This window comes from Oncorhynchus masou, chromosome 29 (genome assembly GCF_036934945.1).
Source record: "Oncorhynchus masou masou isolate Uvic2021 chromosome 29, UVic_Omas_1.1, whole genome shotgun sequence".
Lineage (NCBI taxonomy): Eukaryota > Metazoa > Chordata > Actinopteri > Salmoniformes > Salmonidae > Oncorhynchus > Oncorhynchus masou.
In genome coordinates, this window is record NC_088240.1 from 89,476,474 (window position 1) to 89,489,691 (window position 13,218).

The 13,218-nt window shown below is 42.7% G+C and overlaps 1 protein-coding gene across 1 annotated transcript in view; it reads left to right on the forward strand.

Moving 5' to 3' along the window:
- Window positions 1-309: 309 nt before the first annotated feature.
- The window catches only part of LOC135520951 (focal adhesion kinase 1-like), a 31,510-nt gene continuing 18,601 nt past the window's right edge, over window positions 310-13,218 (forward strand). The window contains exon 1 of the mRNA XM_064946824.1: window positions 310-1,183. Coding sequence (XP_064802896.1) covers window positions 1,108-1,183 — 76 coding nt within the window. The 5' untranslated portion in view covers window positions 310-1,107. The remainder of the gene's footprint in view (window positions 1,184-13,218) is intronic.

Below are 13,218 nucleotides of genomic sequence, written 5' to 3' on the forward strand. Positions count from 1 at the left end.
AAGAAGGGAGGAAATGAGAGCGGGAGGGACATGTTTTGATTGATAGCCAGAGGCATAGGGGCAGACCTTGTTGTAAGGAGGAGAAGGATGAGGAGGAGGAAGAGATATTGTTTGCTAATGAACTGAACGCTAGTCATGACCCTGGATGTAAGAGTCGCTGTCCATTTTGTAAACAGGAGAAGAGCTGAGTGTAGTTCCCTAAATGAGGTTCCCTCTCTCTCCTCCCACCCTGCCTCCCGCCTCCCTCACTTTCTCCCTACCTCTACCTCTCTCTCTCTGAGTCACACACAAACCCAGCTCACACTCCCTCCTGACACAGCCGACTCGGCAGCAGGGTTGAACAGCAGCAGCAGCAGCAGCAGCAGCTTGTCCTGGATTACAAGGCTGTCACATCGGAGTAGACAGGCGGTTGTAGTGCTGAACTAACTGAAGGATTGTTTTGGTTTTTTGCCTCCTCTGTGTCTTCTACTACACTGTTTTCCAAGTCAGCTGCCTCCCGGGCTTGATTAATTTACAAGGCTGTGCAGAGGCACGCAGAGGGATTTATTTAGAGGCTGGAAGTCAACGCTGAGGGGATCTGAAGAGGAATCGGAAGATAAGGAGCTGACAACACAGACCTGTCCCATATTGATCTTCTGTCTCTCTCTCTCTCTCTCTCTCTCTCTCTCTCTCTCTCTGTCTCTGTCTCACTCCCTCTCTCTCTCTCTCTCTCTCTCTCTCTCTCTCTCTCTCTCTCTCTCTCTCTCTCTCTCGGAGTGACACCAAACACCTCTAACCCGGAAACAGCCTGTCTGTCAGGCAAGGTGGATGTTAGGATTAAAACCTCTTGAGGATTTCACTGAGTTGCTCCCTTGACGTCTTCTCTTCCTCACCCCACAGTTCTCTCCCCTGAGGCAGGGCTGTGTGAACGGGTCCGAGGGGGGCAGCGGTAGGGGCTGTGAGGAGCGGAGAGGGGCTGTGCCGGGGTCCTCAGGGGCAAAGGAAGAAGCAACAGCCTGGCCTGGCCTCTATGCGGTTGTGGAAAGGGACAGGGTCAGGGAGCCTGGGGCTGGTTCAGGCTGCAGGGTCTGGTGGTGGGATAGAAAGACAGGCGCTGCTGCGGCCATCATGGAGAGGAGTGGCTGCATCCCCCTATGCTGGGCCCGGGGCGCCTGTGTTTATGCTCAACACCCTCCACTCCCAAGTATGTACTGTGTACACACAGCAGATATGTTATGCACACTAGGTCTCAGTGTTTTTGAGGTCTTTCTGTTGATGATGGCTGTGTTTGGATGTGTGATGAATATGAATGTGATTTAAGGCTACACTGACTGAATGCTAATTCCCAGAACTCTGCTACAGTTAGAGATGAATGTGATTTGCCATGCCCTGCTTTATGCAGGTATTATTGCTGCCTCTCCTACTATAACATGCCAAGACGTCAGGTGCGCTGAATGGCAATGCCCCAATGTGTACAGTAGCACTGTACCGTAGGTTGCCATAGAGACAAAGGTATTCTTCTGTCATCTGATCACCACAACAAACCAAGCCACAGTGGTTATTAAGTAATCAGTACAGCATCTAACACAGGGTTTCCCAACTCCAGTCCTCATTTTTATTGTAGCCCTGGACAAGCACACCTGATTCAACTAATCATCAGGCCCTAAAGGAGTTGAATGAGGTATGTTTGTCCCGGGTTACAACAGAAATGTGTGCTGGTGGGGGTACTGGAGAACCGGAGCTGGGAAACGCTGACTACTGCTGAGCACTGACTTACAGGAGGACTGCTGTCTGTCTGTCCCCTGAACATATTACGGAGCAGAGGGGTGAATTCCCATTAGTCTTGAACTGATTAAGTGTCGGGCAGGGCTGTGATTAGTGTTCTTGTGAGGAGAGGGGATAGCTGTTGAATAACTAGGCCAGGTAGAGCGAGAGGTGCCCAGGAACTGCACAGCAGTAGCAGCAGAACTAGTAGTAGTAGAAACAGATTCAGAACTAGTAGCAGTAGCAGCAGAACTAGTAGTAGTAGAAACAGATTCAGAACTAGTAGCAGTAGCAGCAGAACTAGTAGTAGTAGAAACAGATTCAGAACTAGTAGCAGTAGAAACAGATTCAGAACTAGTAGTAGTAGAAACAGATTCAGAACTAGTAGTAGTAGAAACAGAACTAGTAGTAGTAGAAACAGATTCAGAACTAGTAGTAGTAGAAACAGAACTAGTAGTAGTAGAAACAGATTCAGAACTAGTAGTAGTAGAAACAGAACTAGTAGTAGTAGAAACAGATTCAGAACTAGTAGCAGTAGAAACAGAACTAGTAGTAGTAGAAACAGAACTAGTAGTAGTAGAAACAGATTCAGAACTAGTAGCAGTAGAAACAGAACTAGTAGTAGTAGAAACAGAACTAGTAGTAGTAGAAACAGATTCAGAACTAGTAGTAGTAGAAACAGAACTATTAGTAGTAGAAACAGATTCAGAACTAGTAGCAGTAGAAACAGAACTAGTAGTAGTAGAAACAGATTCAGAACTAGTAGTAGTAGAAACAGATTCAGAACTAGTAGCAGTAGAAACAGAACTATCAGCAGTAGAAACAGAACTATTACTAGTAGGAACAGAACTAGTAGTAGTAGAAACAGATTCAGAACTAGTAGTAGTAGAAACAGAACTAGTAGTAGTAGAAACAGATTCAGAACTAGTAGTAGTAGAAACAGAACTAGTAGTAGTAGAAACAGATTCAGAACTAGTAGCAGTAGAAACAGAACTATTAGTAGTAGAAACAGAACTAGTAGTAGTAGAAACAGATTCAGAACTAGTAGCAGTAGAAACAGAACTATTAGTAGTAGAAACAGAACTATTACTAGTAGAAACAGAACTATCAGCAGTAGAAACAGAACTATTAGTAGTAGAAACAGATTCAGAACTAGTAGTAGTAGAAACAGATTCAGAACTAGTAGTAGTAGAAACAGATTCAGAACTAGTAGTAGTAGAAACAGAACTAGTAGTAGTAGAAACAGATTCAGAACTAGTAGCAGTAGAAACAGAACTAGTAGTAGTAGAAACAGATTCAGAACTAGTAGCAGTAGAAACAGAACTAGTAGTAGTAGAAACAGAACTAGTAGTAGTAGAAACAGAACTATCAGCAGTAGAAACAGAACTATTAGTAGTAGAAACAGAACTAGTAGCAGTAGAACAGAACTAGTAGAAACAGAAACAGATCTAGTAGCAATAGAAACAGATACAGAACTAGTAGCAGTAGAAACAGAACTAGTAGTAGTAGAAACAGAACTAGTAGTAGTAGAAACAGAACTAGTAATAGTAGAAACGGAACTAGTAGTAGTAGAAACAGAACTATCAGCAGTAGAAACAGAACTATCAGCAGTAGAAACAGGACTAGTAATAGTAGAACGGAACTAGTAGTAGTAGAAACGGAACTAGCAGTAGTGGAAACGGAACTAGTAGTAGTAGAAACGCAACTAGTAGTAGTAGAAACGGAACTAGTAGTAGTAGAAACAGAACTAGTAGCAGTAGAAACAGAACAAGTAGTAGTAGAAACGGAACTAGTAGTAGTAGAAACGGAACTAGCAGTAGTGGAAACGGAACTAGTAGTAGTAGAAACGGAACTAGTAGTAGTAGAAACGGAACTAGTAGTAGTAGAAACAGAACTAGTAGTAGTAGAAACAGAAACAGAACTAGTAGTAGTAGAAATGGAACTAGTAGTGGTAGACACGGAACTAGTAGTAGTATAAACAGAACTAGTAGTAGTAGAAACAGAACTAGCAGTAGTAGAAACAGAACTTGTAGCAGTATAAACAGAACTAGCAGCAGTAGAAACAGAAACAGAACTGGTAGCAGTAGAAACAGAACTAGTAGCCGTAGCAGTAGAAACAGAACTAGTAGCATTAGAAACAGAAACAGAGCTAGTAGCAGTAGAAACAGAACTAGCAGCAGTAGAAACAGAAACAGAACTAGTAGCAGTAGAAACAGAACTAGCAGCAGTAGAAAAAGAAACACAACTAGTAGCAGTAGAAACAGAACTATCAGCAGTCGAAACAGAACTAGTAGTAGTAGAAACAGAAACAGAACTATCAGCAGTAGAAACAGAACTAGTAGTAGTAGAAACAGAACTATCAGTAGTAGAAACAGAACTATTGGTAGTAGAAACAGAACTAGTAGTAGTAGAAACATAACTATCAGCAGTAGAAACGGAACTAGTAGTAGTAGAAACAGAACTAGTAGCAGTAGAAACAGAACTAGTAGTAGTAGAAACAGTACTAGTAGCCATAGAAACAGAACATGCAGCAGTAGCAGTAGAAACAGAACTAGCAGCAGTAGCAGTAGAAACAGAACTAGTAGCAGTAGAAACAGAACTAGTAGCAGTAGAAACAGAACTAGCAGCAGTAGAAACAGATTCAGAACTAGTAGCAGTAGAAACAGAACTAGTAGCGGTAGAAACAGAACTAGCAGCAGTAGAAACAGAACTAGCAGCAGTAGCAGTAGAAAAAGGAACAGAACTAGTAGCAGTAGAAACAGAAACAGAACTAGTAGCAGTAGAAACAGAACTAGCAGCAGTAGAAAAAGAAACGGAACTAGTAGCAGTAGAGACAGAACTAGCAGTAGTAGAAACAGAACGAGTAGCAGTATAAACAGAACTAGTAGTAGTAGAAACAGAACTTGTAGCAGTAGAAACAGAACTAGCAGCAGTAGCAGTAGAAACAGAACTAGTAGCAGTAGAAACAGAAACAGAAATGGTAGCAGTAGAAACAGAACTAGCAGCAGTAGCAGTAGAAACAGAACTAGTAGCAATATAAACAGAAACATAACTAGTAGCAGTAGCAGTAGAAATATAAACAGAACGAGTAGCAGTAGAAACAGAACTAGTAGCAGTAGAAACAGAACGAGTAACAGTAGAAACAGAACTAGTAGCAGTAGAAACAGAACTATTAGCAGTAGAAACAGAAACAGAACTAGTAGCAGTAGAAACAGAACTAGCAGCAGTAGCAGTAGAAACAGAACTAGTAGCAGTAGAAACAGAAACAGAACTAGTAGCAGTAGAAACAGAACTAGTAGCAGTAGAAACAGAAACAGAACTAGTAGCAATAGAAACAGAACTAGCAGCAGTAGCAGTAGAATCAGAAAAACAGAACTAGCAGCAGTAGAATCAGAAAAACAGAACTAGCAGCAGTAGAATCAGAAAAACAGAACTAGCAGCAGGAGAAACAGAACTAGTAGCAGTAGAAGCAGATTTCTGAACTAGTAGCAGTAGAAACAGATTCAGAACTAGTAGCAGTAGAAATAGAACTAGTAGCAGTAGAAACAGAACTAGCAGCATTAGCAGTAGAAACAGAACTAGTAGAAACAGGAACGGAACTAGTAGCAGTAGAAATAGAACTAGTAGCAGTAGAAACAGAACTAGCAGCATTAGCAGTAGAAACAGAACTAGTAGAAACAGGAACGGAACTAGTAGCAGTAGAACAGAACTAGCAGCAGTAGAAACAGAACAAGCAGCAGTAGAAACAGAACTAGTAGCAGTAGAAATAGAATTAGTAGCAGTATAAACAGAACTAGTAGCAGTAGAAACAGAACTAGCAGCAGTAGAAACAGTATAAACAGAACTAGTAGCAGTAGAAACAGAACTAGTAGCAGTAGCAGTAGAAACAGAACTAGCAGCAGTAGGAGTAGAAACAGAACTAGTAGCAGTAGAAACAGAACTAGTAGCAGTAGAAACAGAACTAGTAGCAGTAGAAACAGAACTAGCAGCAGTAGAAACAGTAGAAACAGAACTAGTAGCAGGAGAAACAGAACTAGTAGCAGTAGAAACAGAACTAGTAGCAGTAGAAACAGAACTTGTAGCAGTAGAAACAGAACTAGCAGCAGTAGCAGTAGAAACAGAACTAGCAGCAGTAGCAGTAGAAACAGAACTAGTAGCAGTAGAAACAGAACTAGTAGCAGTAGAAACAGAACTAGCAGCAGGAGAAACAGAACTAGTAGCAGTAGAAACAGATTCAGAACTAGTAGCAGTGGAAACGGATTCAGAACTAGTTGCAGTAGAAACAGAACTAGTAGAAACAGAAACAGATCTAGTAGCAGTAGAAACAGATTCAGAATGAGTAGCAGTAGAAACAGAACTAGTAGAAACAGTAACAGAACTATTAGCAGTAGAAACAGATTCAGAACTAGTAGCAGTAGAAATAGAACTAGTAGCAGTAGAAACAGAACTAGCAGCATTAGCAGTAGAAACAGAACTAGTAGAAACAGAAACGGAACTAGTAGCAGTAGAACAGAACTAGTAGCAGTAGAAACAGAACTAGCAGCAGTAGAAACAGAACTAGTAGCAGTAGAAATAGAACTAGTAGCAGTAGAAACCGTATAAACAGAACTAGTAGCAGTAGAAACAGAACTAGTAGCAGTAGAAACAGAACTAGCAGCAGGAGAAACAGAACTAGTAGCAGTAGAAACAGATTCAGAACTAGTAGCAGTAGAAAGAGAACTAGTAGAAACAGAAACAGATCTAGTAGAAGTAGAAACCGATTCAGAACTAGTAGCAGTAGAAACAGAACTAGTAGAAACAGAAACAGAACTAGTAGCAGTAGAAATAGAACTAGTAGCAGTAGAAACAGAACTAGCAGCAGTAGCAGTAGAAACAGAACTAGTAGCAGTAGAAACAGAACTAGCAGCAGTAGAAACAGAACTAGTAGCAGTAGAAACAGAACTAGTAGCAGTAGAAACAGAACTAGCAGCAGTAGCAGTAGAAACAGAACTAGTAGCAGTAGAAACAGAACTAGTAGCAGTAGAAACAGAACTAGTAGCAGTAGAAACAGAACTAGCAGCAGTAGAAACAGAACTAGTAGCAGTAGAAACAGAACTAGTAGCAGTAGAAACAGAACTAGTAGCAGTAGAAACAGAACTAGCAGCAGTAGTAGTAGAAACAGAACTAGCAGCAGTAGAAACAGAACTAGTAGCAGTAGAAACAGAACTAGCAGCAGAAGAAACAGAACTAGTAGCAGTAGAAACGGAACTAGCAGCAGTAGCAGTAGAAACAGAACTAGTAGCAGTAGAAACAGAACTAGCAGCAGTAGCAGTAGAAACAGAACTAGTAGCAGTAGAAACAGAACTAGTAGCAGTAGAAACAGAACTAGTAGCAGTAGAAACAGAACTAGTAGTAGTAGAAACAGAACTAGTAGCAGTAGAAACAGAACATGCAGCAGTAGCAGTAGAAACAGAACTAGCAGCAGTAGCAGTAGAAACAGAACTAGTAGCAGTAGAAACAGAACTAGTAGCAGTAGAAACAGAACTAGCAGCAGTAGAAACAGATTCAGAACTAGTAGCAGTAGAAACAGAACTAGTAGCGGTAGAAACAGAACTAGCAGCAGTAGAAACAGAACTAGCAGCAGTAGCAGTAGAAAAAGGAACAGAACTAGTAGCAGTAGAAACAGAAACAGAACTAGTAGCAGTAGAAACAGAACTAGCAGCAGTAGAAAAAGAAACGGAACTAGTAGCAGTAGAGACAGAACTAGCAGTAGTAGAAACAGAACGAGTAGCAGTATAAACAGAACTAGTAGTAGTAGAAACAGAACTTGTAGCAGTAGAAACAGAACTAGCAGCAGTAGCAGTAGAAACAGAACTAGTAGCAGTAGAAACAGAAACAGAAATGGTAGCAGTAGAAACAGAACTAGCAGCAGTAGCAGTAGAAACAGAACTAGTAGCAATATAAACAGAAACATAACTAGTAGCAGTAGCAGTAGAAATATAAACAGAACGAGTAGCAGTAGAAACAGAACTAGTAGCAGTAGAAACAGAACGAGTAACAGTAGAAACAGAACTAGTAGCAGTAGAAACAGAACTATTAGCAGTAGAAACAGAAACAGAACTAGTAGCAGTAGAAACAGAACTAGCAGCAGTAGCAGTAGAAACAGAACTAGTAGCAGTAGAAACAGAAACAGAACTAGTAGCAGTAGAAACAGAACTAGTAGCAGTAGAAACAGAAACAGAACTAGTAGCAATAGAAACAGAACTAGCAGCAGTAGCAGTAGAATCAGAAAAACAGAACTAGCAGCAGTAGAATCAGAAAAACAGAACTAGCAGCAGTAGAATCAGAAAAACAGAACTAGCAGCAGGAGAAACAGAACTAGTAGCAGTAGAAACAGAACTAGCAGCATTAGCAGTAGAAACAGAACTAGTAGAAACAGGAACGGAACTAGTAGCAGTAGAAATAGAACTAGTAGCAGTAGAAACAGAACTAGCAGCATTAGCAGTAGAAACAGAACTAGTAGAAACAGGAACGGAACTAGTAGCAGTAGAACAGAACTAGCAGCAGTAGAAACAGAACAAGCAGCAGTAGAAACAGAACTAGTAGCAGTAGAAATAGAACTAGTAGCAGTATAAACAGAACTAGTAGCAGTAGAAACAGAACTAGCAGCAGTAGAAACAGTATAAACAGAACTAGTAGCAGTAGAAACAGAACTAGTAGCAGTAGCAGTAGAAACAGAACTAGCAGCAGTAGGAGTAGAAACAGAACTAGTAGCAGTAGAAACAGAACTAGTAGCAGTAGAAACAGAACTAGTAGCAGTAGAAACAGAACTAGCAGCAGTAGAAACAGTAGAAACAGAACTAGTAGCAGGAGAAACAGAACTAGTAGCAGTAGAAACAGAACTAGTAGCAGTAGAAACAGAACTAGCAGCATTAGCAGTAGAAACAGAACTAGTAGAAACAGAAACGGAACTAGTAGCAGTAGAACAGAACTAGTAGCAGTAGAAACAGAACTAGCAGCAGTAGAAACAGAACTAGTAGCAGTAGAAATAGAACTAGTAGCAGTAGAAACCGTATAAACAGAACTAGTAGCAGTAGAAACAGAACTAGTAGCAGTAGAAACAGAACTAGCAGCAGGAGAAACAGAACTAGTAGCAGTAGAAACAGATTCAGAACTAGTAGCAGTAGAAAGAGAACTAGTAGAAACAGAAACAGATCTAGTAGAAGTAGAAACCGATTCAGAACTAGTAGCAGTAGAAACAGAACTAGTAGAAACAGAAACAGAACTAGTAGCAGTAGAAATAGAACTAGTAGCAGTAGAAACAGAACTAGCAGCAGTAGAAACAGAACTAGTAGCAGTAGAAACAGAACTAGTAGCAGTAGAAACAGAACTAGCAGCAGTAGCAGTAGAAACAGAACTAGTAGCAGTAGAAACAGAACTAGTAGCAGTAGAAACAGAACTAGTAGCAGTAGAAACAGAACTAGCAGCAGTAGAAACAGAACTAGTAGCAGTAGAAACAGAACTAGTAGCAGTAGAAACAGAACTAGTAGCAGTAGAAACAGAACTAGCAGCAGTAGTAGTAGAAACAGAACTAGCAGCAGTAGAAACAGAACTAGTAACAGTAGAAACAGAACTAGCAGCAGAAGAAACAGAACTAGTAGCAGTAGAAACGGAACTAGCAGCAGTAGCAGTAGAAACAGAACTAGTAGCAGTAGAAACAGAACTAGCAGCAGTAGCAGTAGAAACAGAACTAGTAGCAGTAGAAACAGAACTAGTAGCAGTAGAAACAGAACTAGCAGCAGTAGAAACAGAACTAGTAGTAGTAGAAACAGAACTAGTAGCAGTAGAAACAGAACTAGCAGCAGTAGCAGTAAAAACAGAACTAGCAGCAGTAGAAACAGAACTAGCAGAAGTAGAAACAGAACTAGTAGCAGTAGAAACAGAACTAGTAGCAGTAGAAACAGAACTAGTAGTAGTAGAAACAGAACTAGTAGCAGTAGAAACAGACCTAGTAGCAGTAGAAACAGAACTAGCAGAAGTAGAAACAGAACTAGTAGCAGTAGAAACAGAACTAGTAGCAGTAGAAACAGAACTAGTAGTAGTAGAAACAGAACTAGTAGCAGTAGAAACAGACCTAGTAGCAGTAGAAACAGAACTAGCAGCAGTAGAAACAGAACTAGTAGCAGTAGAAACAGAACTAGTAGTAGTAGAAACAGAACTAGTAGCAGAAACAGCAGCAGTGGCAGCTGCTTTACTCTCTCCCTGGATATCAGTATCTATCATGAGTCCTGGTGCTTTAGAAAAGCCAGAACAGAATAACACTGGGGATGTCTTCCCTTCTGTCTTCATCTATTTAGAGGCTATGGCTCTCCTTCTAACTGCATCCTCCAGGGTTAGTGTGAACGCAGCATATATTAAACCCAGGCAAAGCCTTGATGTAGTTTTTTGGGGGGGGGGGGCTGGATAGTTCTGTGTGAGCTGGTACAGTAGGCAGAGGATGAGAGGAAAGGAAGCTTTATTCCAGGGAGGAAGTAGCTCCAGCAGTAGCAGGTCGTAATGATGATGTAGGAGTGTAGAGCAGAGCCGTGGGACTGAGGGAGAGAGTCAGTGGGTATCCGCTTTGGTCCCCACAGGCTATAGGATAGATACTGGATGCGTTCTAATTGTCACCCTATTCCCTATAGAGTGCAGTACTTTTGACCAGGGCTCATAGGTGCAGTATGTAGGGAATAGGGTGCTGTTTGGGACGTGACCATACAGGCTGCAGAGGCAGCAGGTGTTGTACCCTGAGCACTAACTCCACAGTAAAGGATGGTGATGGTGAAGTTATGGTGCTCCATGTACTGGACATGATGTGATCAGTTCTACTGTACAATAGAAGGAGGGGTTTTGTTTGAGCCCTTGGTTCATGGTAATGCTGTTGGGGCCAAATGGATCAAATCAGATTTTGTACTGTGACTCACTTGTCCCCACACACACACACACACACACACACACACACACACACACACACACACACACACACACACACACACACACACACACACACACACACACACCCCACCCCACCCCACACAATACAGTCACACTGATCTGTGGTATTTTGTTAACATTTCTTGGTCAAAGCAAGAGATTTCAAAGCCATTAAAAGATAAGGCTTAGTTTTCAGCTGGAGGAATGTTGTGGTCAATGAAACATGTGAGATGCAACAGCAATAAAGGACACTGTCACATTCTGACCTTAGTTCCTTTTTATGTCTTTGTGTTAGTGTCACGAGTCCGACTGAGGGTGGTTTCCCTTCCCGGTCGGGTGGCGCTCGGTGGTCGTCGTCACCGGCCTATTAGCTGCCACTGATTGTCTTTCCCCCCCCCCCCTTGTATGTTTATTGGTAGCACCTGTGTGTATGATTAGTTTGTCTTTATTAGACAGCCGGCCCGCCTGGTTGTTGTGCGGGATTATTCTTTGTAACCTTCTGCTCTGTATCAGAGGAACGTGTTAGCCCGGTGCGCTATAGGCCAGTCCCCCGCAAGTGCCATGCGAGTGAACTAACACATTTTGACATTCCCTGTGTTTTGGGGCCGTGATCATTGTTAGCACCCTGAGGTGCGTTTAGTGCATTAAAGAGCACAGCATTGTACTCTCTGTCTCCTGCCTTTGACTCCACACCCACGACACCCGGATTGTTACAGTTAGGTTGTTCAGGGCGTGAGTTGGGGTGGGTAGTCTATGTTCTTTTTATATTTCTATGTGTTTGGCCTAGTATGGTTCTCAATCAGATTCAGGTGTCGTTAGTTGTCTCTGATTGAGAATCATACTTAGGTAGCCTGGTTTCCCCATTTTGGTTGTGGGTGTTTCATTTCTGTTTCGTGTCTGTTCACCTGGCAGAACTGTTTAGTTTTCATTTCGGTCTCTTGTTGTTTTTGTCATTCAGTGTTCTGTTCTATTAAATACTCATGAACACTCACCACGCTGCGCTTTGGTCCTCACCTTCTTCCACCAACGAAAACTGTTACAGAAACACCCACCAACCAAGGACCAAGCAGTGTGGTATCGATAAGCAGCATTGTCTGGATGATTTTAGACAGTAAGGGACCCTGGGCACAGGCTGGGGAATATCGCCGCCCCAAAGAAGAACTGGAGGCAGCGAGAGCTGAGCGGCGGCGATATGAGGAGATAGCACGGCAGCGAGACAGGCATGAGAGGCAGACCCAAAACATTTTTGGGTGGGGGCACACGGGGAGTGTGGCGGAGTCAGGTTGGAGACCTGAGCCCACGCCTCGTGCTTACCAGAGGAAGTGCAGTACTGGTCAGGCACCGTGTTATGCATTCAAGCGCATGGTGTCGCCAGTATGCGCTCATAGCCCGGTGCGCTATAGGCCAGTCCCCCGCAAGTGCCATGCGAGTGTAGACATCCAGCCAGGGCGTATTGTGCAGGCCCAGCATGTTTGGTCTCCGGTACGCCGTTTCGGCCCAGGGTATCCTGCGCCGGTGCCGCGTGCTGTGTCTCCGGGGCGCTGGGAAGGTGCAGTGCGTCCTAAGCCTGCGCTCCGCCCGTGCCGGACGAATATGGGTATTGAGCCTAAGGGAGAGGTGCAAGTGGTATGCAGCAGATCTCCAATGCTCCCCCACAGCTCGGTTCAACCTGTGCCTGCACTCTGGAGGGTCCGGGCTAAAGTGGTCATCCAGCCTGGAGGAGTGGTGCCAAGGCTGCACACCAGAGCTCCAGTGCTCCCCACAGCCTGGTCCATCCGATGCCTCCTCCACGCACCAGGCCTCCTGTAGGTCACCCCTGCATGTGGCAGCCCCACGCACCAGGCTGTCTCTCCGTCATCTCCCTCCCTCTAGTGCCACAGCTTACAGAGACCACCTGGGGAACTATGGAGGGTAGATGGAGTCTGTAGGGGGAAATATAGGCTACTGTGTCGCTACAGGGCCTTGTAGTCCAAACAAGGAGCATGATGCAAAAGGCCAGCCCTCATGTTTTTGTTCAACCTGGAATATAACTTTATTGTCCATATTATTATTATTATTATTATTAGTAGTAGTAGTAGTAGTAGTAGTATTATTGTATACAGTGCCTTGCGAAAGTATTCGGCCCCCTTGAACTTTGCGACCTTTTGCCACATTTCAGGCTTCAAACATAAAGATATAAAACTGTATTTTTTGTGAAGAATCAACAACAAGTGGGACACAATCATGAAGTGGAATGACATTTATTGGATATTTCAAACCTTTTTAACAAATCAAAAACTGAAAAATTGGGCGTGCAAAATTATTCAGCCCCTTTACTTTCAGTGCAGCAAACTCTCTCCAGAAGTTCATTGAGGATCTCTGAATGATCCAATGTTGACCTAAATGACTAATGATGATAAATACAATCCATCTGTGTGTAATCAAGTCTCTGTATAAATGCACCTGCACTGTGATAGTCTCAGAGGTCCGTTAAAAGCGCAGAGAGCATCATGAAGAACAAGGAACACACCAGGCAGGTCTGAG